General features: G+C 39.5%; 2 protein-coding genes, 1 long non-coding RNA gene and 1 pseudogene across 3 annotated transcripts; 2 read left to right on the top strand and 2 right to left on the bottom strand.

Moving 5' to 3' along the window:
• Positions 1 to 214: 214 nt before the first annotated feature.
• LOC149408255 (uncharacterized) lies at positions 215 to 1,047 on the bottom strand (annotated as a pseudogene).
• Positions 1,048 to 6,590: 5,543 nt separating this feature from the next.
• On the top strand, positions 6,591 to 8,335 carry LOC149408254 (uncharacterized). Its single transcript, XR_016301723.1, has 4 exons — positions 6,591 to 7,306; positions 7,434 to 7,512; positions 7,762 to 7,837; positions 8,096 to 8,335. It is a non-coding gene; the product is annotated as an uncharacterized LOC149408254 (long non-coding RNA).
• Positions 8,336 to 15,351: 7,016 nt separating this feature from the next.
• LOC149408253 (uncharacterized) lies at positions 15,352 to 16,493 on the bottom strand. Its single transcript, XM_089628633.1, has 2 exons — positions 16,398 to 16,493; positions 15,352 to 15,991 (listed from the first exon to the last, which is right to left on the bottom strand). Exon 2 carries the CDS (start codon positions 15,939 to 15,941, stop codon positions 15,603 to 15,605), a length of 339 nt encoding a protein of 112 aa, XP_089484759.1. The 5' UTR covers positions 15,942 to 15,991; positions 16,398 to 16,493; the 3' UTR covers positions 15,352 to 15,602.
• Positions 16,494 to 16,704: 211 nt separating this feature from the next.
• On the top strand, positions 16,705 to 19,758 carry GEX3 (gamete-expressed 3). The gene is made up of 10 exons (XM_089624630.1): positions 16,705 to 16,816; positions 16,999 to 17,186; positions 17,252 to 17,587; positions 17,838 to 18,084; positions 18,174 to 18,458; positions 18,543 to 18,632; positions 18,739 to 18,771; positions 18,858 to 18,917; positions 19,005 to 19,147; positions 19,246 to 19,758. The coding sequence occupies exons 1-10, from the start codon at positions 16,705 to 16,707 to the stop codon at positions 19,756 to 19,758; spliced, it is 2,007 nt and encodes a 668-aa protein (XP_089480756.1).
• Positions 19,759 to 24,070: the final 4,312 nt, after the last annotated feature.

Below are 24,070 nucleotides of genomic sequence, written 5' to 3'. Positions count from 1 at the left end.
GAGGCTCCAGAGTCAAGAACTCACACGGAGGAAGATGCACCTGATGCGCTACTAGGGGACAAACATATGTGGGAGGGTCTGACATGTCATGTGGTTGCGAGGCAAGGAACTTCTGAAACTGCTCTATGAGTGTAGCAATCGAGGTACCAGGAGAGCTTCCGGAGTCTGAAGGTAGAACAACGGTTGCCATGTTTAGAGACGTAGCATGAGTGGGTCATGGAGCGTGATTGCCAAATTTCCACTGCGAAGGTGCTTGCGGCCTGTTCAACAGCTTCGAACATTGTGCCTTCCAATGTCCCTTTTTCTTGCAAAAGCTGCATTCGTCGTACCTAGGTGTGGCTTGAGTCTTGTGTTGATTGTAGGGTCGGTGAGAGACTTCAAGAACAGAGGGATCATGAAAAGGCATAATTTCTTTGCTGATGCCTCCACTGTCAACACGAGACTTCAAGCAATTCATTAACCACAAAATCAACTTAGGGTAGAGGAGTGTGATGCATAATAGTGTCACGGAGATCTTCAAACTCATCCCAAAGAGCCATCAGAAACTGAACAAGGCGTTGCTCCTCCCGTCAAGCAAGGTAGGCTGGAAATGCTCGTAATGCAGCTGATTCGGTCAAAGCAAGTTGGTCCCAAAGACTAGACATAGCAGAGAAAAACTCTTGAATACTCAAACTGTTTTGTTGAAGAGCACGGATGGCTATTTCCAACTGGTATTGCTTTACAAAGTTAGACTGTGTGTACAGCCTTTCCAAAGTGCTCCCAAACCTCCTTAGCCGTCTCGTATTTTGCCAACTGAACACCAATCGCTTGTTGGACCGAGTTGTTGACCCAAGTGATGATTTTGGAATTTGAAGCATCACAAATATCCAAATCTTCAGCAAAACCCTCATCTTTCTCTTTCATCGGTTTCGTGTAAGTTTCAGAGACATAACCCCACATGCGCTTCCCTTTCAAGAAATTTTGCATAACATAGCTCCAATACGAATAGTTCTGCTCGGTTAGTAGCACATTAATCGCTTGAAGCGAATCATCCTTGACACCATCCATATCGAAGAAGCAATAAACAAATCCCCAAATCTAGAATCGACAAAAGACACTGAAGAGAGCAAACCAGAGTACGTACCACAGCGAAGATCAAATCGGTGCGAAACCCTCAAAAACGATGCGAAACCCCAAAAATCGAAGCTGAACACAGACCCAAATTCATAATCCTAGCGCAACCAATTCAAAGGTGACAAGACTTGCGCACTAATACCATGTATAATTTGCAAAGAGAAGAAGAAGATGAATTTGGGAGAGAGGGAGAGACAAAAGGAGACTAGGTTTTCATATGTGCAAAAGTATCTGAAATATTACAAGAGAAGTAAATAAATATTGTAAGAAAAAGAGACTAAGACTAAAATATCCTTATTATTCTAATATTTTCTTTCCTTATTCAATCATTGCTCGACCATTACCACTATAATTTGAATTTTTCACTCCTCATATTAATGATATAAAGTTTTCATTGTTGTCGGTCATTCACGAAAACATTAAATTCTTTGTAACTTGCAAAAAATTTCATGTCAAAACTCAAATAAGACCCACAAAGAAGCCCGATTCAAGCAAAAAAAAACCTAAAAAATTACGAAACGCATGCGCACGAGCGACGCGCGAACCGCTAAGTTGTTGAGAGGTGCGCACAGAGGTCATCACCCCCGCGCATGCAAGCGCGCGTGTTACGTCCACGACTAGGCGCGACCATCTTGGCTGAAAATAAGTGCACAGAGCTCCTCGCACACGCTCTTTTCCAACCATCTCTTCACTATAAATACCATTACCCAATAGAAAAAGGTAAGCAATTCTAAACATAATCACTCAATTTCGGAGTTGTAAAACATTGTCGAAGACCATCCGCACTCACTTTCACTTCGATCGAGCTTGATTCTCATAAAATATTCTCAAAGAATAAAAGTGCCCGCACCTCACTAATAGCAATCAGACTAATGTTGACTGTCGAAACGTGCGCCAGATGCACCATCTCTGTGCCATTTTAGCTTATTCTCTTCTTTTCTTATTCTCGTGTCTCTGTGAGGAATGAAGAATGTTCTTAAGCTAGTGGAGCGACACTCAAGACTTTCGAGTTTCAAACATTTGGCTCGGGCGCGGTCACTTGGTCTGACCTTGGGTCGACCCGCCCGTAGTCTTGAATGTTGTTCAATTTTCAGCGACAATATTTTAGCGCTAAGGAGAGGGCTCTAGAAACATTCCTGAGCACACACAGCAATCTTTTTTCAACTTGGAAAAATAGAAAAATTTCAGCATAACCCGAGGTCTGGACCTCAGACTCCCAACATGTCTGAGAGAGGCACAAACTCACGCGCCGAAAGCTCCTAATATAATATGCGTCAACTGGCGTAGAGAAGTCAAAACTTGCCTCTGACGAGATCGCGGGCTCGGTCCTAGGGCAAGATCCGCGGGACTTCCGCATCATTGAACTTGAGCAAAGCGTTTGTCGACTAACGGACCACCTCATGAGAAAAAGAAATGATAGAGCCACCATTGAGAACATTCTCGGCCTGACATGGTAAGCTGGCAGTTTCACTCACTCGGGGGACTCCGAGGACGAACGTAACTACGCTGCGAGCGAAGACGAGGATGATCACACCCATTCAAGCACAGACGATAGTGATGACACTCTCAATCTTGACACAAGGACCCTTGACCATGACATCTCCGACACCGGGGAAGGCACTGTAGCAACTCAAAATTTTAAAAATTAATGTTGTAAATAAGTTTCTCAAAAGAAAGAGAAAAAATGAAAATATATTTTACTCTTAGTTTAATAAACGAGAAAATTATGTAATTAATTTTCTAAGAATTATTTCCATCATTTTGGGTTTGGAATAATAAGTTTTAATGGATAAAGATTTGTTTGCAACAGATAAAGAAAAGAAAATTAGTTTTGTGAAGGAATTTCAGAGAGAAATAAAAATAAAGGATTGAGTTGTAAATAAGGAGGGATTTATTTGCAATTCTCGAGAATTTCAACCGATTCCCTCTTTTTCTTCTTCCTCATTCTTTCCTTCTTCTGTGTTTTTCTTTTCTTTGTTTTTTTTCTCTTTATTTCACGCGGAATATTACCCACTAGGATATGATGATTACTAAATAAGATAAGAAATTACTTTATTAGTATCATATGATTAGTGGGTTGAGGTCTGATAACATTAAGAATCAATAACAACTATCATCCATAGTCTCCATATCAAACTGAATCGCATGCTGAGCATCCGAATGATGGTCACAGTGACGCTTGATCTTAATCCTGAAGTGATCATGGACTTCTAGGTCGTGTTACCGAGTTCTTTAATTCATCACGTTAAATGCCAATGAAGCTTGAATAAATGGATGTTTTGGGAACTCGGGACATGATCGTAGAAGGGAAGTGTTTCACATATACGGAATCCAGCCTTCCTGAAAGAAGGTTAATGTTTCCTCACCTAAGGGTTGATTCCAGAACTGATTGATTGTGCATACTTCCAAAGTTGGCTTACGTTCGGTTGAATCTTTCCCTGGGGAAGCAACGATCCTTAGGGCTTATATGTAACAAGAAAGGTATAACGGAACAAATTGACCTATCTCGATACGGGCAGAACTTGGAAGGTCATGATCACGTACTGACTAAATCAGTGGACACTCGTTACGATGAGTAAATATAATTCTAGTATTAAAGGAGAGTGCAATCTTCGCGTACACAGTGGAGTATTGACTAAGATTAGACAAATTGATCGAAAAAGAGAAATGACTATTTCGTCTTTTTATCGGATTTGTTAAGCTTCTACTAATAGGTCCATCGTCCCCGATTCGGCTTCGATAAAGGCGGATAAGAACGTTAATATAATAATATGTATTATTATTATAATCTCACTTGCTGTAATAGTGATTGACAGTATTAATTCCAAAAAAGGTATTTTGGGAATTAAATAAATATTTATAGTATAGCTGTTTATTTATTGCTAGATCAAGTAAATAAACTAATTATTTATTTTTGGACAAGTAAATAAGTGTTTAATGGGCTTAAATCTATTGGGCCTTGAAAAAGCAAAAATCGCCTACCCCTACGGTGTTGGACGTTTTTTGCACTAGTGTGGTAACCAGTGTTTTTTTCTGTTTTTTCTGTTCCTAAAATATAGGAGAATAAATAGGAGATATATTTCATATATTCTCTCCTAATATTTAGGCTAAATATTAGGAGGATATTTATGAGAATATCTACGAGAATATAATTTCGTAGATTTTCTCAACAAAAAATATTTTATACGTCTGTATAAAATAAAATCATAGATATTGATCTGATGGATGATAGGAAAAATAGGATTCACTTGTTGAGATCCAATGGCTGAGATTTAATCCACTAGTGTGAACACAATAAAAGGAAATAATATCTTTTAGAATATTCTGGAATATTCTGTAAAGATACATTTTCAACTGCTATAAATAGAGGGCTGATGTAAATCAAAATTTAACCTAATTACCAAGGAATTTCGTGGCCTCTCTCCCATGAGTGTGTCTACCTAATTCCTCTACTCATTCCCCTCGGAATTGCTTCAATTCTATTCTTAGAAATAAGAGAAAAAGATCGGAAACACCTCGTTTCCAGATCTAGTGAGATATAACGAACCCACTCTTTTGTCTTATCTTCCTCGAAGATTATGTTTCAGAAGACTTTGGTGTCATTACATCGAGTCCTTGAAGGAGGAGTTTCAGATCTGATCGTGTGGAGACTAGTACGTTCAAGACGAAGACGGACTGTGAAAGCTTTCGGTTCGTGAGCCAAAAACTGTAAGTTTTCTTAAACTCGTCTTTTATCTGATATGGTTGCTTGATGAAGTTTCTTATGATTAATTAATTAAGTAATCTAGATCTTGTTTAATAACCATGTTAATAATTAACTCTTGATTTATTTGCAATTGATAAAGAAAAGAAAATTGGTTTTGTGGAGGAATTTCATAGAGAAATAAAAAGAAAGGATTGAGTTGTAAATAAGGAGGGATTTTTTTTATTTGCAATTCTCGAATATTTCAACGGATTCCCTCTCCTTCTTCTTGTTGGTGATAAATGCACCTTGAATAATGAAAATAATTCTTAGAAAATTAATTACATAATTTTCTCATCCATTAAACTCAGAGTAAAATATATTTCCATTTTTATTCTCGTTCTTTTGGGAAATTTAATTTACAACATTAATCTTAAAATTTCGAATCGCTACAAGTCTCCCCACCTTAGAGAAATTTCATCCTGAAATCTAAGATCTAACTGGGTACATGGAATAAATATGGATATTTTTCTATTATATCGCTTTACAGCTCCCAAGTCGCTTCTTCGCTTCCATGATGTGTCCACAAGACCTTCACCAACAGGATTTCACGGTTACGGAGGTTCTTCATTTTTCTGTCGACAATCTGGGTTGGCACTTCATTGTAAGTGATATCCTCTTGGATTGGTACATCTTCAAGTTGAACGATGGTTGTAGGATCGGGTTCACTCTTCCGAAGCATTGACACGTGAAAGACATCGTGCATAAATGATAATTCTGGTGGTAGAGTAAGTCGATACGCTACAAGACCTATTCGTTCAATAATCGAGAAAGGCCCTACGTATCGAGGAGACAATTTCCCTTTCTTTCCAAAGCGGGATATACTTTTCGTGGAGATACCTTCAAAAGTACGTAGTCTCCTACCTCAAATTCGAGTGGGCTTCGTCTCTTATTCGCATAGCTCTTCTGTCGACTTTGAGCTGTCTTCAATCGTTGTTGAATGATCGTGACTTTCTCATTAGTTTCTTCAATGATTGTAGCTCCTGTTTGAATGCGAACTTCTAGTTCAATCTAACATACATGAGATCTACACGGCCTTACATATAGAGCTTCAAAAGGGGCCATGCCGATGCTGGACTGAAAACTTTTATTGTATGCGAATTCAACAAACAAGAGGTTTTCTTTCCATTTGTTACCAAAATCCAAAGCACACGATCTCAATTTTCCAGGATTTGAATAACTCTCTCAAATTGCCCATCCGACTAAGGACGGAAAGCAGTACTAAAATTTAGTATTGTTCTCATGGCTTCCTGGAAACTTCTCAAATATTGAGCAGTGAATCGCATATCTCGATCTGAAGTGATGCTGAAAGGAACACCGTGATATTTCACCATGTTTTCTAGATACACTTCTGCTAGTTTTCTCTTGGAGTATGTTACCTTGATGGGGAATGAAATTGTGCAGATTTGGTAAGTCGATCCACGATTACCCAAATCTTGTCGAAGCCCTCTTGTCACTTTGGTAGATTCGTGCGAAAATCCATGGTTATCTCTTCTCATTTCCACTTTGGTATAGGCAACGGCTGCAACATTCCTCCTAGCTTCTGTCGCTTAACTTTTACTTTGAGACAATTCCGGCAACTTCTGACATGGTCGAGGACATCTCTTTCATATTGTGCCACCACAACTGTTTCTTCATATTCTGGTACATTTTGTTGGCTCCAAGATGAATGGCATAACGAGATTTATGTATTTATTCCATAATCGCTTTCTTGATCTCGTTTACTTATGAACCAGCTAAACGATTCTTTAAATACAAGGCTTCTATCCCCTCGAACATTCCAATGCTCTAGCGTCTCATCATATTGAAATCTTGTCAGAACGCCCAAAAGATGCTTATCTTGCTGATGATTCTCTTTGACTTGCTGGATTAAGTACGGTGGATTTACCCAATTGTAAATCACCGATGAATCACGATTCTCAAAAAGCTTGAAATCGTAATCCCCAATCACCATCTCTCTCTTCCAATTGAGTAAAGCCAATGAGGCTAAAATACTTTCTCATTTCCTACTTAGCGCATCAGCTACGACATTAGCCTTGCCAAGATGATGCTTGAGAGTGAGATTGTAATCTTCCATATACTCGATCCATCGACGTTGCCTCAAGTTAAGGTCTTGCTGAGTGAAGAGATATACCCCGTAAAGGTAGCATCTCCATATCCATGCATTTAAAGGTGATGCTGATCCACAAGTTGCAGACCATTGGTTTGAAGAAGGTAAGAACGAGGAAGAAGAAAGAAGAAGAAAATCGGGAAAGAAAAGAAAAGAGAGAGGAAGAGCGTGAGCGAGAGAGAGAGCGAAAGATTGAGAGAGAGAAAGAGAAGAACTGACGAAGAAGAAGGCGCTAAGAAGAACTAGAGGAAGAAGAGGAGCGGACGTCTGTCACAGTCGGTGCTGCATGCGCGGAGGTCGATGGGTGAGAGAAACGTGAGGCTCGCTGGATTATTTACAAGGTGAGGATTCCGATTGTCTCCCCCTTTTCCACTCTGAAATTTCAGATTTAAAAGCTTGGATTCATATTTGGGTTTGATTCTAGGGTTTGATTGAGAGATTTGAGGGTTTTGGTTTTCGGGTTTTCAGAGTATCCGATCGGGTTGAGCAAGGAATAATAGGACGATGGCGAGAGGAGGTGGCTCAGATTCGCCGGATTCCGCTCAAGGTAAGGCCTCAGATTCTCTATTCCTTCTTGAATCGAAACCCAAAATATTTTAGAAGAACATAAGTGATTCCGGTAAATGTTTAAGTCTGAGATGGTCTTGTGATGTTCTGTTTGTGTTGCCCGAGTGTGATTTTTTTTTTTTTTTTGAATTGGATTTATATTTTGAAATCTATTTTGGGGTTTTGCTGCTTGAATTTCAAAATTAAATATTTCGGATTTAAGTTAGTTTTCGGTTTTTTTTTTTTCAAGAGTGTCAGCGTGAATAATTGGAAGACGGAAGGACGAGAATCTCGTCAAAATTCAGCGAATTTCATCTTGATTTGAGGTACGGAAACCTTCAGCTTAGTTTATTTTGTTGATTTTGGTATGGGACTTTTGGATTACTACTGTTGTTGATTCTGATTTGTTGAATTGGTGGTGACGCTTTTTTTTCGTTTGGTTTGTATGATTATGTGATTAGATAATTTTAGTTAATTTCATCATGGAATCTGATATCAACGTCTAAAGTTTGGAATCGTTTTCAAATGATTTCATTAGGTATTGATTGGAGTCATTAAATTTAATGGATTATCTCGTGTCACAGGTTCGGAGTTGACGCTTCTACGCGGAAGCATTGGACTTGTTGTGATATGGAGATTATAAATAAATGACTAATTTACATGTTTCGGGTCGAGTTTATTATCGAGAATGTTTGAAAAATTTTTTGAGTTGTATTTGGATTTAATTGTTGAGCTAATTGAGAACTTGAGAATTATTTGAAAATTCGGAATTGACACTCGTTGAACTCAGATACTTAAATAGTTCAAAAGTTGGTTATGTTGCATGATGATATTAATTCTCGTTTTGCTGTTGCACTGGTTCTTGTTGGATTTCAAGAAATTAAGCAGAGATGTATTTGAGACTCGTTTATAAGTTTTGGGATTAAAACTCGACACTGATTTGATGTTTGATTTCTCGGTTTGCTCGCTTAGTGTTAATAAGATTGGAAATTTTCCTTAGAATTCGGGAAAAAAAAAACGATACATGTTTTATTCGGTTATTATTGGGTTTTTGAAGTTGATCGTGGATTTGACGTTCCGGTTTACTTGTTCTCTCACCGTTTGGACTTTTATTACGAGGACTTGAAATTTTTAATTTAAGTCTTGTGAGTTAGCTACTAGCTTCTGATTCAAACTGGTTTGATTTATCGGAATATGACATCGAGTTGGAAGCCGTTTAGAGGGTTCACATAGTAAGTGAACGTCTGGATTCTCGGTGTTAGTGAACGTTCGGGTTCACGGAGCGAGTGAACGTCTCGTGGATAAGCGATATAGACGCTTAATCTCGAGGTAGGTTAATATAAACCTTCTCTCTTAATTTTATGGTTTTGCCAGAACTATATATTATTTTCGAAAGAAAAATGATTGTGAACGTGCCACGAAACCCAAATCATTTTTATGTGTGGCGGAATTTCAAATCGAGATAACCGATTATGAAATTAGAAATATTTTTGATATTATACATATATCTCGTATTTACGAAAGAAAACGTTTCGTGTATCCTGGATAAGCCGATTTCACACAAACACATATACGGTGCGGAGAGTGCACCTTGCTCTGATCAGAGGTCTGCCACGGGTTAAGTTGGCAGGGCGGCTCAGGAGATAGTAGATGTTTAGTTGTATCTAGAGACACATTTAAATTTCTGTCATTTACATTTCTGCAATTTACTTTTCTGCAAGTTATACTTGTACGTGTATTATGGTGATTTACACGTGACAAGAATATTATTAGTACCAAGTAAGTATTATTTTTCGAAAATCTTTTTACTCAAACCATTATTATAGCAGCTACTGGGCCTCAGACTCACCCCTATTTTTCTCAAATTTTTCCTATAACAGGAAACGAGAAGAAGGGTTAGGACGACCTCGGAGTTTAAGTATTTTGGAAGTCTCGGTTTAGTTGTCTAGCAGGTCTGTAAATAAGCTTTGGCTTATAAAAGTTTGGTTATACTTTCGCGTTCTGTTTTGTTTGTCTTTGGATCTGTAAAGTAAATAACTGAGTATGCATTGTGGGATGTTTAGTTACTCTATTAATGTGTAATAAAGTCAGTTTAATAACGCTTATCTATGTTTAGTTCACACCTCATTTTCGGGGCGTGACAGGCACCAACAGGGGCCATAATTGGCGCTAATCCTGAACTGCCACAACTTTATCTCAAACATCTTGCTCCCACTCAGGGGCACAGATGAGCCAGGCTCGAATCACAGCGCGTGGATGCACTGGTGCTACAACTTTACAACAGCGAAACGGAAATGGAGAACTATACCCTCGCCACATAGGCGACTTAAGGCAGCACATCGACGACCGTCAAACATTCTAGGAAAACTGGCTTCCCCATGAAAACGGGGTTGTGCAGATAGCAGCCAGACTCGGCCGAAACAATGTCGCTCTACCCCGTACAACCCCCATTGACCAGGCCTCCAACGAAAGAGGGCAAAGTGCTCACTCGTCCCGGCCGGTCCATGCGGACGTGGCCAGCATGTTCCATGAATTCATAAACGAGGTCCGTAACCTCGTGACCGTTCAAGCATGACCGAAAAGGTTCGAGGAATGACAAAACAGATAGCCTCCCCGTTCACGGCTGACATCCTCATGGAAGAGTTCCCAGCCGACTTTGCTTTGATGAATCTCCCACGCTACGAGGAAAAGACAGAATCCCTTCTGCACATCCAACAGTATTGCATGTCGATGGCTGTAAAGAGGGATTCATGAGCAATCTTGTTCCAGATATTCAACCTCACACTAGGCGGACCCACCTTCAAATGGTTCAGAAACTTAAGGCTCGGGTCAAGCAACTCGTTCAAAGACCTACAATGATCCTTCATCACTCGTTTCAACGGCTCCCGCGAAATAATGCTTGGGAAAGCTCACTTGCAGTCCCTCAAGCAAAGAAAAAGAGAATCCATCCGCAGATACTTTGTTTGATTCACTGAATATTCTAACAAGGTAGACCAGTTCGAGGAAAAAGACGCCGATGCGGCTATCCACAAAGGACTCCAAATATGGGACTTCCTCAGCACTCTCGTCAAGCGAGAACGGCGAACAATGGTCGAGCTCCCGACTCGGGCAGAAAAATACATGTCCCTAGACGACTTCATTCAAAGCCGTAAATCCTACGACGACTGCCGCAGTAAGGAAGAAGACTCTGATAATCGCGAATCTCGAAGAAAAAGAGCAAAACATGATGTCAGATCTCGCCCATTTGCGGGACAAAAGCCTAAGCTGACAGACAAGTTTTGCAACTATGCGAACTTCACGCCACTGAACACACGGCCATAAACAATCCTCACACTAAGACATAAAAAATTCCACGGCCCCGTGCCCCTGAGAGCCGGCGCACATCAAGACATGACAAAATAATGTGTGTTTCATAAGGAGCATGTCACATGACATCCGACTGCAAACACCTAAGGTGGCAAATCAAAGACCTCATCCGAGTAGGAGAGCTAATTTTTCCTCGAAATGATTGGTAGCACCAACGCTCCCGAAGGCCGATCGGCCAGCGCGGCTTGCCAAGAAGATAACAATGATCACACACAACCTTTCCATGTTGTCACCTACACATCTCGAGGGCTTTTTTTTTATTTCCCACTTTTAATAAATCCATGACTTAGGAAAAGATCATTGTCATCCCTCATGGTAGTTAGGTTGAGATCCATACGGATAAATAAAGATCATTTTCACTTTTTACAGATAATGGTTGACAAAATCCCATGCAGTAGCTTGTACGTCTTGTACTACTCTACCCCGCAATGATACTTCTTGGCTCAAGTTCCTAAGAGATTTCACTTCTTGGCCCATAGTGCCTAAGCGATTCCATTCCATAGCATGTTCGCCTTGTGCTACTCTACACGGTGCATCCAAAGACGCCCAACGGCGCGCACCGAAGACACCTTATGAGGCGCACCAAACATGCCTCGTGAGGTGCACCTAAGAAACCTCACGAGGCGCACCCAAAGATGCCCCACATGGCATGACAAAGTCGTCCACCTAGACAAGCGCAATACGACATGGTTGCTAAAGAACAAAGACTCTAGAGAACCAAGTTCCCTCAAACAACAGGGAAGATCCTGAACATTCACCGCTCGGAGTCCTCTAAGCAACGAACTTGGGGCCTAATGTTGTCGGTCGTTCTTGAAAACATTAAATTCCTTGTGAAATGCAAGGAATTCCATATCAAAGCCCAAATAAGGCCTACAAGGAAGCCCAATCCAGTCCACAAAGGCAAAAAAAAAAAACAAAAGAAACGAGCAAATGCATGCGCACGCAGCAACAGCGCACGCGCGTCATGCGCATGCCATTGTGCAATGCGCGAACAAGCGAAGTCGCTTGCAAGGAGCGCGTGGAAGCCTTCAGGCTTGAGCGTGCTTGCACGCACATTGCGTCCACGACTAGGCACGATGCGCGCTGGCAAAAGCAGGTGCACGAAGCTCCTCGCGCGCGCCTTGCTTTCTCGCAATCAACGTTTGGGGCTCTTTTCAGCCATGTCTTCACTATAAATAGACCCATCACCCAAGGGAAAAAGGTACTCAATTCTAAACACAATTACTCGATTCCAAAGTCGTAAAACGCTGCCAGGACCCTCTAAACTTGCTTTCACTCTGATCGAACTCGATTCTCATAAAATATTCCCAAAGAATAATGATGACCCCACCTCACTCATAGCAATCAGACAATGTTGAGCGTCGAGCGTGGTAGAGGCACCGCCTCTGCGTCCTTCTAGCTTATTCTTTTCTTCCTCTTTATTTCAGATCTCCGCGACGAACGAAGAACGTTCTTGAGCAAGAGGAGTGACAATCGAGACTATTGATTTCTGCACACCTGGCTTGGGCGCGGCCACTTGGTCCGACCTTGGGTCGACCCGCCCGAAGTTTTCAACGTTGTTCAATTTTCAGCGACATGTATGCATATGGATATATATATATATATATATATATATATATATATATATATATATATATATATATATAACTTAGTATTTTAAGTAAGGATCGGTTTTTCTTATTTGTTTACTATTCCCAAGGACATCAAATCATAATCCGACTTGTTGTTGTGCGGCCAAATCGTGTTCAGATAGATGTCGTCCTCGCCGAGTCATATGACACAAACTTTATTTTCCTAAGCGTCGAAGAGCATGTGTCTTTTGTATTCATTGTTTATTCCCTCTCTTGTAGGACATAAATCGGAGTAGACATCACCAACGATATTGGAGTTTTCATATGAGGTCCTAAAAAATACGAGAGAGAGATAAGAACCGGGCCTTACATTTATGCGTCTCAGTGAGCTACTAACAGATAGTAAGTTATATGCTAGGTTTAATGCATGGAGGAAATCGTGTGGCTGCATGTTCTTGAACAACAGAATGGTTTCTTTCCCATTCATATAAAGAGAGAGAGAGAGAGAGAGAGAGAGAGAGAGAGAGAGAGAACCATTTGCAGCCCGAAGCTTTCGATTAAATAAGCATGATGAATAACTTGTGAACTGGGATGAGGATCTGGTCATATCATCTTAGGAACCATAGTACACTACACATTCATACAAGTTTGAGTTCAATGTAATTGGATGAATGCCTAAGGCATCGATGCATGATTGAGGGGCATCGGATGACCCGGAGGATGAATTGAAAAGCTTCCTTACTGGTCAATCTGTTCAGCAGTTAAGGACAACGTGCTTCCAGCAGGTGTCTTTGACATGACTCGGATTTTTGAAGTGTACACACAAAGGCCGGTTAGACTTTTGTCATGAGTCTCCAGATGAGTTGTTGTCATTCTATGATATGTTGGAATATACTAGAGTAGCGAGTACTGTAGTGTCACTTTCAGAATCTCAAGAGCTATCAAGCATCACCTTCCAACAACTCTCCTCTCGTCGAACTTCGGCAAAGGCTTCTCGAGTTATGTGTCGATGCCATATAAAAAAATCGAATACCCTTTCTTTTTTTAGGCATTTGGCGTGGATTGCTGCGTATGTTGTGCACTTCCAATCATTGATGTACTACACATATAGCTCCTACCATAATGTACAAAATATATTGTAATATTCAATTACGCGAAGGTTGCCTTGTTGTTGATCTCTGAGTTTGGATCTATCTCGAACACTCTTGATTCATTTTCGAGGCCAGAGTATGTTACTTTATGGCTTTCCATAGCGATGCTGCAGTTGGACAAAACATATAAGTCCTTCTGATGTCAATCTCCATGAAATTGATCAACCGTGTCAGAACAATTTGAATTTTCTGCACCCTACTGTCGAAAGTTTGGATTGTCAGGATCTGGAGCTGCAGATTCGCATGTCAAAAACTAATTCGGCCTTTGCCGCGAAGGAAGAGAGATACTGACTAAGACCACTGCAAAAAAAAAAAATGTCCGTTCAACTTGTGAAGGGTTATTTTAAGTGAGGAATTTTCATTGAAGGAGATGGAATGGATTGGGACTTTGAGCCATTGAATTGTGTAACCTAGTCAGTATTTGACATGGCTAAATGTTTTTTTTTTAGTTATTTCTTCAAGAAGACACCAAAATTGGCTCTGATACTATATGAGCGATTGTGAGATGAGTGGTTCTGAGAGATGAAGTCGCATAATAACCTAAACATGCCTACGTTCTTTATATATAGATTGAATAATATGAATTAGTTCCACAATTGGAGGAAACAATCTAGCCTAGCTTATAGAAATAATATATACTACGAATAATATAAATAGTATTAGCATATACACAATTACACAAGTAATCAGATTATACTCATAAATATATATATATATATATATATATATATATATATATGTGTGTGTGTGTGTGTGCGCGCGCGAGCGCGCGTGCATACGCTAATAGATTTAATTCAATTCATGTTTATCATTAGTCTCTACATTCTCTATTAATACTTCTACCTCATAGCAAGGCATTTTAGGAAAATAGAAAACAAACTAATCAAAGAAATAACAGTAAGGCCGTTAACAAGAGCCTACAATTTCAACAGTTAAAAGCCCCATCTTTCAGCAGCTTTCAAGGCAAATCCCGTATCAGATACCATCCAAACACCATCGTTCATGACCACTTACTCCTCTGTAAAGAAACACTCATATGAGTGCTTCTAGGATCACATGATTCTTCGAGGACATAACCGAACCGGTCCCTGGGACCTGCAGAAATTTTTCATGTACTTATTCCTTTCCCATGAGAAAGACGAGCGTCCAAGCCTTGTCCAGAGTCCGGTACGATCCCGGGATGATGACTTAACAATTTCAGATGGTGGGACCCGAGCTCGACGAATTTTGAATCCCAAAATTCAAGTTCTCACTCCCGTTCGAGGCTTCGATCAAGGTGAAGAAGATAGGGCTCGAACTGCTGTTTAATCTCAGCGAGTTGGCCGGGAGGGTTTACTTTGGGGATGATGACATAATATAAAAGGAAAATTGTGTGTGTCGAGTATATTCCACAAGGCTTTTATAAATGTCAACGAGGAAGGGACTTAGTCGGTGCTTGCTCGGCTTCGTCCATTGACAGATGATCTACGAAAAAAAAGAAGATTCGAGCTTTGTTGCTGAACATCCATTTCTATAAGAGAAGATACTAGTAATGCCGTGTTATTCGTCAGAGCTCTCTTGAACCCTAGTTTGGTTCCTAAACGTCGCTCCTTCCGAAATTTGAACTCTCTTCAATTTTTATGCGCCTTTGTTTTTAGGCTCTCTCTATACCTATGTTTTCCATTGCAAAACCAAGAACTCTGCTTCTAGGCTATAAACTGTTGCTTCCCTGAATATTATAAGAATGAGTTCTGATTGCAGAATACAATCCAATTCACTTCAACAAAACAGTCACCAATTTTATTGCATGATCAAATTCAATATCACCATGCTATAAAGCTCTTGATCTAATCAGGAGCTTCAGGGAATAAAAAAAGAAAAAAGAAAAAACTATTATTTCCGACTCTCACGTATAGATAATGACGCTTTAAAAATTCAAAAATCTATACAAAGTTTTCTTGATCCTATAACAATCTGAATTCCAAATACAACGAAGCCGCACAGTTTGCGAGCACTTATGATCATCATTCGGGAGCAGCTTTATCGGAGGGAGGAGGAGGTTTCTGAAGTTTCCCCGATGAGGTGGCAGATTTCGCAGCCTCTTCCTCTTCGAAGATCTTCCTGAGTTTGGCCTGAAGAACGCGAACCCTGTCCTCGGTCTTGCGGAGCTTCCTAAAGCGGTACGTGAACCAGAGCCCAAAACCTCCATAGACGAGAATATACGAACCCCACACGTACGGGTAAGTCTCTGCGTGCTCTCTCGTCTTCCGATATTGCTCCACCACTTTCCCCACCAACCCAACCGCCACCGCCGGACTTGCTGTGGATTCCCGACTCTCTTCTCCTTTCTTCTTATCTTCCATTCCTATAACCCTATCTTCTAACCCCTTTCAATTCAAGTGTTATTCGACCACTGAAAACAGAAAGAAACCCACTTTTTTTTTTAGAATTTATGATGATGTTGGTTTTCAGAGACTTAACAGCAGATGATGTTGGAATGAAATAAAATCACTGTTTCGCTATATAACAGAGAGAAGAGAAGCAACCATGAAAATGGAAGTGTTCGTCAGCAAGTTATCAATATAGAGCTAAAGGTTGAAACTCTGATGTATATCCATAAACCGAAATTCAAACTTTATCCTAAAGCGCGTGTACGGGTATTTGTGTTTAATTGCTGCCCGAATTCAGATCGAGAAACGGGTTTTGAGATGAGTATTACATAAGAAGCCACACCCCAATCAAATGCGCAAACCTCCATGGAAGTGCAGTTCCAATTGAACAGTCTCAAACCTGAAAGAAGAAGGAGAAAGTCAACTTACCGATTAATTCGAAGGTACTGTAAGATGCGAAGAGAGAAAGCCCCAAATTCTCAGATCCCGAACAGCGAAGCTTAAACCCTAACCGAAGGTTTTTGTTTTCCCAGCGCGTAGTTTCACGTCCAAATTAAGACATGCTTCTGGGCCATATTTTAAGCCCAATAACGTTCGTTCAATGATCGGCCCATAAAATTGGCCCATTAGTACCAAGCGGTTAAGTAAGTAACCGTTTATAACTTTGGACTCAGATCCTTGTTTCTAATTTATTTTTTCAAAAAACACTGTTTTTTTTTCGGTAGAATGAACGGAAATGAAAAAAATCCAAGTTATTCTGTTACTTTACTTGGTAGTTCCTTTGGTTTCTCTGAATCACGAACTCACGAATCCGAGGATTTATTCAAGGGATTCTCGCTTATTTTCCGGTCCAGTTTGAAACCTTTTTACTTGTTTCACTGTAACTTGTATATAACGATGCGAAATTGATAACAATATATTAATTAAATCTAATACGCCGTTTTTTTTTTAAATCTTCGTCAATCGTAGAGAACATTTAATGTTATCTCGTATTTAAAGTTTCTTGGGACTCAAGTTAACACTTTTGCAGCTGACGGATCGTCAAGAAAATTTGCCCGGAGACTCTCGAAACCTCTGATCGGGAATGATGGGACGGTTTACGCATGTTCGGGAAGAGACTTCTTCGCATTTGAAAGCAACGGTTCAATTGCTTGGACTGTACGTTTGAACAGCACCTGCAATTCCGACATTGGCCCTGTTAGCGGTGGAAGAGAAAAGGTAACACCATTTCACTTAAAAAGCTAGTTCATTCATATCTTGAAGCCTTGACATTTCTACGGCAGATATATTTGGCCACCGCAGAGAACACGATTCTTAGAATAAACTTGCCCAAAACCCAAGCTTCGGAGCCATCCGCGGGAGTTTTTTTGAGCTTTCAACCACCGGACAAGGAAGGGAAGGGCGAGATAATCGGGTTCACGACAAGCACGTTAGTCTCTTCGGTTTTCGTAAACGTCCGAGGCCGAGGATTGTTCGCGTACTCTACGAGAGGTCACGTCTTGTGGAGCTCCGGGCCTGTTCTCGATCAGTTCGGGTACAGACAAGGCTGCCGAAGAAACGGTACAGATTGTTACTTCACTTCGGTCCCCGTGATCGATCGATGCGAAGCCAGTATCTACGTAAGCCTCTTTTTCCTTTCCTTTTCGTTAGAGTTTTGGTGACCCGAATGGACTTGTCTAGTGTTTTGACACTTTCTTCTCAGACATTTTTTTCCTTTTGTTCAAAGTCTCTCCAATAGTAATCTAATGTTCTTGAGTTTTTTTTGGTATTATATATACTGATTTATTGTCATATGTTTATAAAACCTTCGAGCCATTGGACGTAAAATTAGTGAAAATGGTAACAAACAAAAAATGCATAATTTTTCAGATCTCGAATAGCCAAGGAGAGCTATACTCGTTGGCGATTCGCAGCCCTCACTTCAAGTGGGTTCGGGACTTGAGCTCGTTCGACAAGGCTTTCACTGTCACTCCTGGGAACAATGGCCGACTCTACATCGTAGTTCCGGCAAAATCTCTTCTTCTGGCTCTCGAAGTTTGGTCTGGAAATGTGACATGGCAACAGAGTGTCGGACCATTAAGCTCAGTAGACTCAACCCCGGTCATCGACTCTAACGGTGAGATTCAAAATTTATCACTACGTATAAACAACTGTTCTCTTCTTTATTATTACTTAAATGAACTGAATTCCAACTTTATCTACAAGGTTGGGTTTCAATCGGATCATTGGACGGTTTTCTATATTCATTTTCACCGAACGGTGCTGTAAAGAAATTCTCGAAAATCAAGGCCTCTGATTCTGTGATCCGTGCAAACCCGGTGGTTGATTGCTCTGGCTATGGGATCTACATTTCTCAGACGCAAATTGAAAGGAAAGTGAGTCACACAATAGGCGATATGAGTTTCGTGACAGCAACGAAACCGAAGCGTGTGGTTTTCACTTTGTTTGTCCCGGCGACTGGGTCTACGTATTGGTCAGAAAGTCATCCAGGTAATAGAAAAAATTTATTTTTTTGTCATCCTTATTTTATTGTTCTTGTTATTTTTTATGCTTATCAAAAGTTGGTTTTCATAGGTGAACTCTCGTCCTCATTGACTAATAGTACTGAATTAGAGCAGTTTGTACTGGATGAAAGAACTCTTCTAGCATTCTTTGCCGCTTCAAGTGAGACTCCATTGCTTATAAAATAAAATAAAATGAAAAAATATGTTGTCTATAAAACATGGGGTAAAAAGCTCATTTTTTCTTCTTCTTTGATTTGTTGATTCAGAGACCGGAAACAGATTGGAATGTCGTTCCACTCGTGAGTTCATTTTTGTGTCTTATTGTCTCTTAAGATCTTTTTTTTTTCACTTAGCTTTAATTCCTTGTGATGTAATTGTTTTGCAGAAGAGAAGCTCATATCAACTTGCTCTCAAGCAAGACCAAAGCTTCTTAGGCTTTACACTGGTAAGAAAGGAGAATAGGGTCATAACTTGTCTTCATTATGATCGATAAAAAGGAGCTTTAAAATGCGTAAAATTTATTTATTTTCAGAGAATGAGAGAGCGATATTCCTGTTCCTAGTATTCGAATCGGTGATCTTGATATTACTAGCTATACTCGTTCGGTTCTGTTGCGTGTTTTGGAAGAAAAGGAAAGTTCAAGATCAGGACCTAGGCGTTTTTCTTGACAAAAGGGTAAAAGCTTATTTAAAGAACAAACCCCCAATTTTTTTATTTGTTTTCTTTTAAAGATGGCCATTTTCTAATATCTTTTTTTTTCATCGGCGTGTCAGCGATCTCTCCAACTGAAGAAGAAATCATTCGACAGGACTATCAAGGAGCTGAAAGGCAAGTCCAGTGAAAACGACAACAAAAAGCTCGAAATGCTGGGTGATTTAGTCCGCGAAAGGGAAGTAATCAAGAGAAAGTTATTGACGACTTATAGCCTCGGGAGAGACAAAGCCGAGTCGAAATCATCAGAGAAATCTCTTCTTCCGTTGTACAGCGTAGATGGGAAGAGATCAAAGAGCTTGTCTCTCCGAGGCTTAACGAAAGAGAGAGCGACGATCTTCCACACTCTGAGTGACGGCAATTCGTCATTAGAGAGAAGCAGCAGCAGCAGCGAAACCAGCTGGGAATCGTTTCACGAAGAACACGATTCCGAGACCAGAGAAGAAGCAAAGGAAATTCAAGAGGCCGGTTTGAGTGCTGGCGGGGTTTCGGAAATGAGAAGCCCTTTTGAAATTGGTTCCAGCTCCAGAACTAGTAGTAGCTTGACCCTGAAGAAAAGAAAGGTGTTGTCTTGAAAAACGACCGCTCAATGGACACTTTCCTGTCATATACTTGTTTTTCCTTTACTTATTTTTTATTTTATGGTTGATTTCAATGATAAATGGACGCACTTGCTCTAAATTTGTGAGCAGTAGTCCTCATTTCAAATTTCTTTCTGAATTAATACCTTTTTTTTAATGTAAATTTAGGGCATTTCTAGAAGAAACATATGAAAGAAAAATATAAGCCTATTATTCTCCAATCAGAGATAAACTATATCATTTGTTAGATTACGTGTATATTAGTTCTTTTCAGTTATTCTAGGATAATTGTTAGTTATTTATTTATTTAACAAATAATTAGCTGCTTAAGCCACGGAATGTGTAGCAATTTAATTTTGGCCAACGTTTTGTTAATAATCCGTAAATAGCCTAGTTGCTTACGTGGCTGCATATTTATGAAGAATTTTTTTACAGATTTGCCCTTGTATACTCGGATTAGTAACTTCTTATTTTAGGCAGTTTTTTTTGTTTAAAATTTGAAAATGAATTCGGCAAGTATTTGAATTTTTGGACGTGTGGATATGGAGAAATTTCAGCGTTGACTTAACTAATTTGTTTCATTTAGGCAGTTTTTTTTTTTTTAAATCAAACCGATTAGGAAAGTAGTTAACCTGGTTTTTTTAAATTTTTTGACGTGTGGATTTGGAAAATATTCTTCATATATTGATATTATTTTGTTTTCCATATATTCATAATTTTAGAACGTCCAAAATATTTCCAGAATTTTTTTCAGTTTATTTACACGAATATACTGTAAATATACTTTGTATTTACAATTAATATACTGTAAATATGTTTTGTATTTACACAAATATACTGTAAATATGTTTTGTTTTTACACGAATATACTGTAAATATACTTTGTATTTAAACAAATATACATTATCCGAACAAAAACGAATCATCCTATTCTGTACAACCAAATAACTATTGAAACTCATCTTCCTCGTGTAGCCAATCACCGACCCATCTTCCTTGGGCGTCGGAGCCTTCTCGCAGAAAAATCTATAAATTAAAGCAAATAGAAAAAATTAGAAAAATATATATAATTAAACATAACGTACAAACTCACAGAAAAAAAATCTGTAAATTTTTAATCTTGATTACCTCCGTTATGATGCCATGAATAGGCGTCAATGCCCACCTGGAAATTAACAGAAAAGCAAAGTAATACGAAATGAATACAGACATGACAATGAAGAAGTGCAAAAAAAAAAAAAAAAAAAAGTTTATGAATAAATAAATAAAAATCTTACTCGCTTGCCGGTGTACTTTTTGATGTGGATTGGTTCAGTGTAAGGCTTCATGAACTTGAGAAGGTCTTTGATACCCATTTTTCGCTGATTGATTTTCTCTCTTTGAATTTGGATTTCGGGTCTTAGATTATTAGTTATGCATTTGGAGAGATAATGAGAGAGGGGTTAGATATGCATTTATGGAGTTTTAAATGCTCCCTTGATTTATGCTAGATAGTTATGGTCGAATTTTTTTTTTCCATTTAAATTAATCCGCTGAAAATAATGGACGGGAATAATAAAGGGCAATCCCGTCCAATTTAGACTGTTAATAAATCCAAATGGCTATTTACCATAAATTAACTAAATGTTGGCTAAAAATAAATTGCTTATTTTCGGGAGGCCATTTAACTTAATTACCCTTTATTTAATTAATTATAAGAATAATTAGGAAAGTTAGTTGTATATTGTTATCCCTTCCAATTAGTCAAGAAAGTTAGCTGCTATATCTGTGTATATATATCGAGTGATTATCAATAAAGAAAACATTCCGCAATATTATTTTTGCTCTCATGGTATCAGAGCCACAAACACTTATATAAGATTCTACCAATTCACAATGGCTGATCCAAGTATTATTAGCACCGGATCTACCGGTAACCCTTCTCGGTCTGCTGGATCGAATTCTATCTCCATCACCGATCATCTTCAAAGTCATTCCATTACTTCACATAAACTCAATGGAAGTAATTTCATGGAATTGTCTCAATCTGTTAAACTATTCGTTCAAGGACGAGGCAAATTCGGGTGTCTCTCTGGAGCAACGACCAAACCAGACGTTACTACAGATCTAGTCAGCTAAAACAACTGGGAGGCTGAAAACTCGATGATCATGTCATGGCTTGTAAATTCTATGGAGACAAGTCTGGGAAGGACTTACCTATTTCTTCCTTCAGCAAGCGCTATCTGGACGGTCGTGAGGGAAACGTATTCAGATCTCGGAAATGCTGGTCAGCTGTTTGAGATAAAAACCCAACTGAGGAAGGAAAAGCAGGGAGAGAAGTCTGTCACCCAATACTACACCGATCTCAAGATGTTATGGCAGGAGTTGGATCTCTATTGCAACTATGAGTGGAGCTGTTCAAAAGACTGTGCCTTCTACCAGAAGACTGTTGAAAAAGAAAGGGTATTTGATTTTCTTGTTGGCTTAAACGACGATCTTGATGAAGTCAAAGGTCGAATACTTGGTCGAGAACCACTGCCGAGCACTCGATAGGTCTTTGCAGAGGTCCTGCGAGAGGAGAGTCATCGCCAAGTCATGCTCAGACCTGCTGCCAGTGAAGCCTCATCAATACAGCCAGAGATGACAGCGATGTTGACATCCAGGCCTGATTCAAGTAATCGCTTCTCAAAGAAATTTGACCGGCCAATCTGCGAGCATTGCAACAAGCCGGGACACATCAAAGCAAAGTGCTGGAAACTCCATGGCAAGCCTGCTGAATCACAGCGATCCTCCCACAGCAACAAAAGTGCTCTCCAAGTCTCTCAGTCCACGGCAAGCAACCTTGGAGCTCAATCATCGACACCTGAACAGTCCTTCTTCAGTCAAGAAAACTTAGAGCAATTGTTTAAGCTGTGAACCGCTCATCAGTCATCTCTTCCACCATCTTCTTTAGCCCAGAAAGGTAGCCCCAAAACAGCCTTAAAAATATCCTTAGACAATCCTAACCCTTGGATACTAGATTCAGGGGCATCAAATCATATGACTGGTTCCTCCTATTTGTTCAACTCATATTATCCTTGTTCTAGACATGAAAAAGTAAAGATTGCAGATGGATCTCTTTCTGCTATTGCCGGGAAAGGTTCCATCATTATATCTGTTCATGTCGATTTCAACAATCTAAATTGTTGATGTCGATTTCAACAATCTCAAATTATAATATAGTTTATATATTTGATTCATTATAAATATGGGTTTCAGAAGACGTCGTATAAGAAGCAAAGGAAATTCAAAAGAAATGGACAGAAACGAATATAAATGCTCGAAGTTTTTATTAATAACCGAAGAGATTACAAACTAGAAGATGGCGGAGTGCCGAACTCAACAAGGGCGAACTCAGAGAATATAGAGATAAGAGATCGAAAGTAAGATTGTAAGCTTGTGTGTGCGAAATTTGACATATCAGCTTCTATTTATAGTCGAGACTGGTTTGTTGAAGTGGACACGTGTTCGTCAGTTCGGCTCTGCCACGTCGCTAGTCGAAGTTATCTCAGATCCGATCTTCGCGGCGGAGTCTTCTATCTCACCATGACCGATTCCTCTTGCTGGGTCAACTCGGGCGGTTCGTCATTCCTGTGGTGAACTGGGTTCCTTATTGGGCTTGGGCCGAACTTCAGGGGTCGAACTGGGTCCAGATATATCCCTGAGAGCCGGACTGAGCCTGTTGTTGGGCTTTGGTCAAACCTAAGCCCAACTTAAATGGTTTTGTTATTTTTATTTTTAGAAAATTGATTTTTGACCTCCACAATATCCCCATCCATTACTCTATCCAATGTCCTTCATGTCCCTAATCTAGCCTATAACCTATTGTCTGTCCACAAATTAACAACGGATTCCCAATGTCAACTCATTTTTGTGCCTACTGGTTGTGAATTTCAGAACCTATGCTCGGGGAAGATGATTGGCAATGCTAAAGAATATGGAGGGCTATACTACGTCACCTCAGATGCTAACTTCAGTAAACAAATTCAGAAACCTCATTGTTCTAGTCTATTTTCATTATCTGATGAAATAATGTTATGGCACTTTCGATTAGGCCATCCAAGTTTCAGTTATTTAAAACATTTATTTCCTGCTATGTTTCAAAATAAGAATATTGATCTTTTACAATGCGAAATTTGTCAACTAGCAAAACATAAAAGATCTAGTTTTCTTGCTATGAAATATACTCCATCTAAACCTTTTTCTTTAGTCCATAGTGATATATGGGGACCATCGCGTGTAAAAAATATTTCAAGCACACGATGGTTCATCACATTCATTGATGATC

The sequence above is a fragment of the Urtica dioica genome, chromosome 1 (genome assembly GCF_054948205.1).
Source record: "Urtica dioica subsp. dioica isolate 48M chromosome 1, U.dioica_male_clone48M_v1_H2, whole genome shotgun sequence".
Taxonomy (NCBI): Eukaryota; Viridiplantae; Streptophyta; class Magnoliopsida; order Rosales; family Urticaceae; genus Urtica; species Urtica dioica.
This window is presented reverse-complemented; position numbering and strand designations above follow the sequence as displayed.

Excerpts from the sequence above, each read along its gene's own strand:
- LOC149408253 (XM_089628633.1), bottom strand. The coding sequence starts at position 15,941 with ATGGAAGATAAGAAGAAAGGAGAAGAGAGTCGGGAATCCACAGCAAGT.
- GEX3 (XM_089624630.1), top strand. The coding sequence starts at position 16,705 with ATGAAAAAAATCCAAGTTATTCTGTTACTTTACTTGGTAGTTCCTTTG. Across the intron at positions 17,588-17,837 it reads GATGCGAAGCCAGTATCTAC|ATCTCGAATAGCCAAGGAGA; the intron begins GTAAGCCTCTTT and ends ATAATTTTTCAG. Across the intron at positions 18,085-18,173 it reads CCCGGTCATCGACTCTAACG|GTTGGGTTTCAATCGGATCA; the intron begins GTGAGATTCAAA and ends TTTATCTACAAG.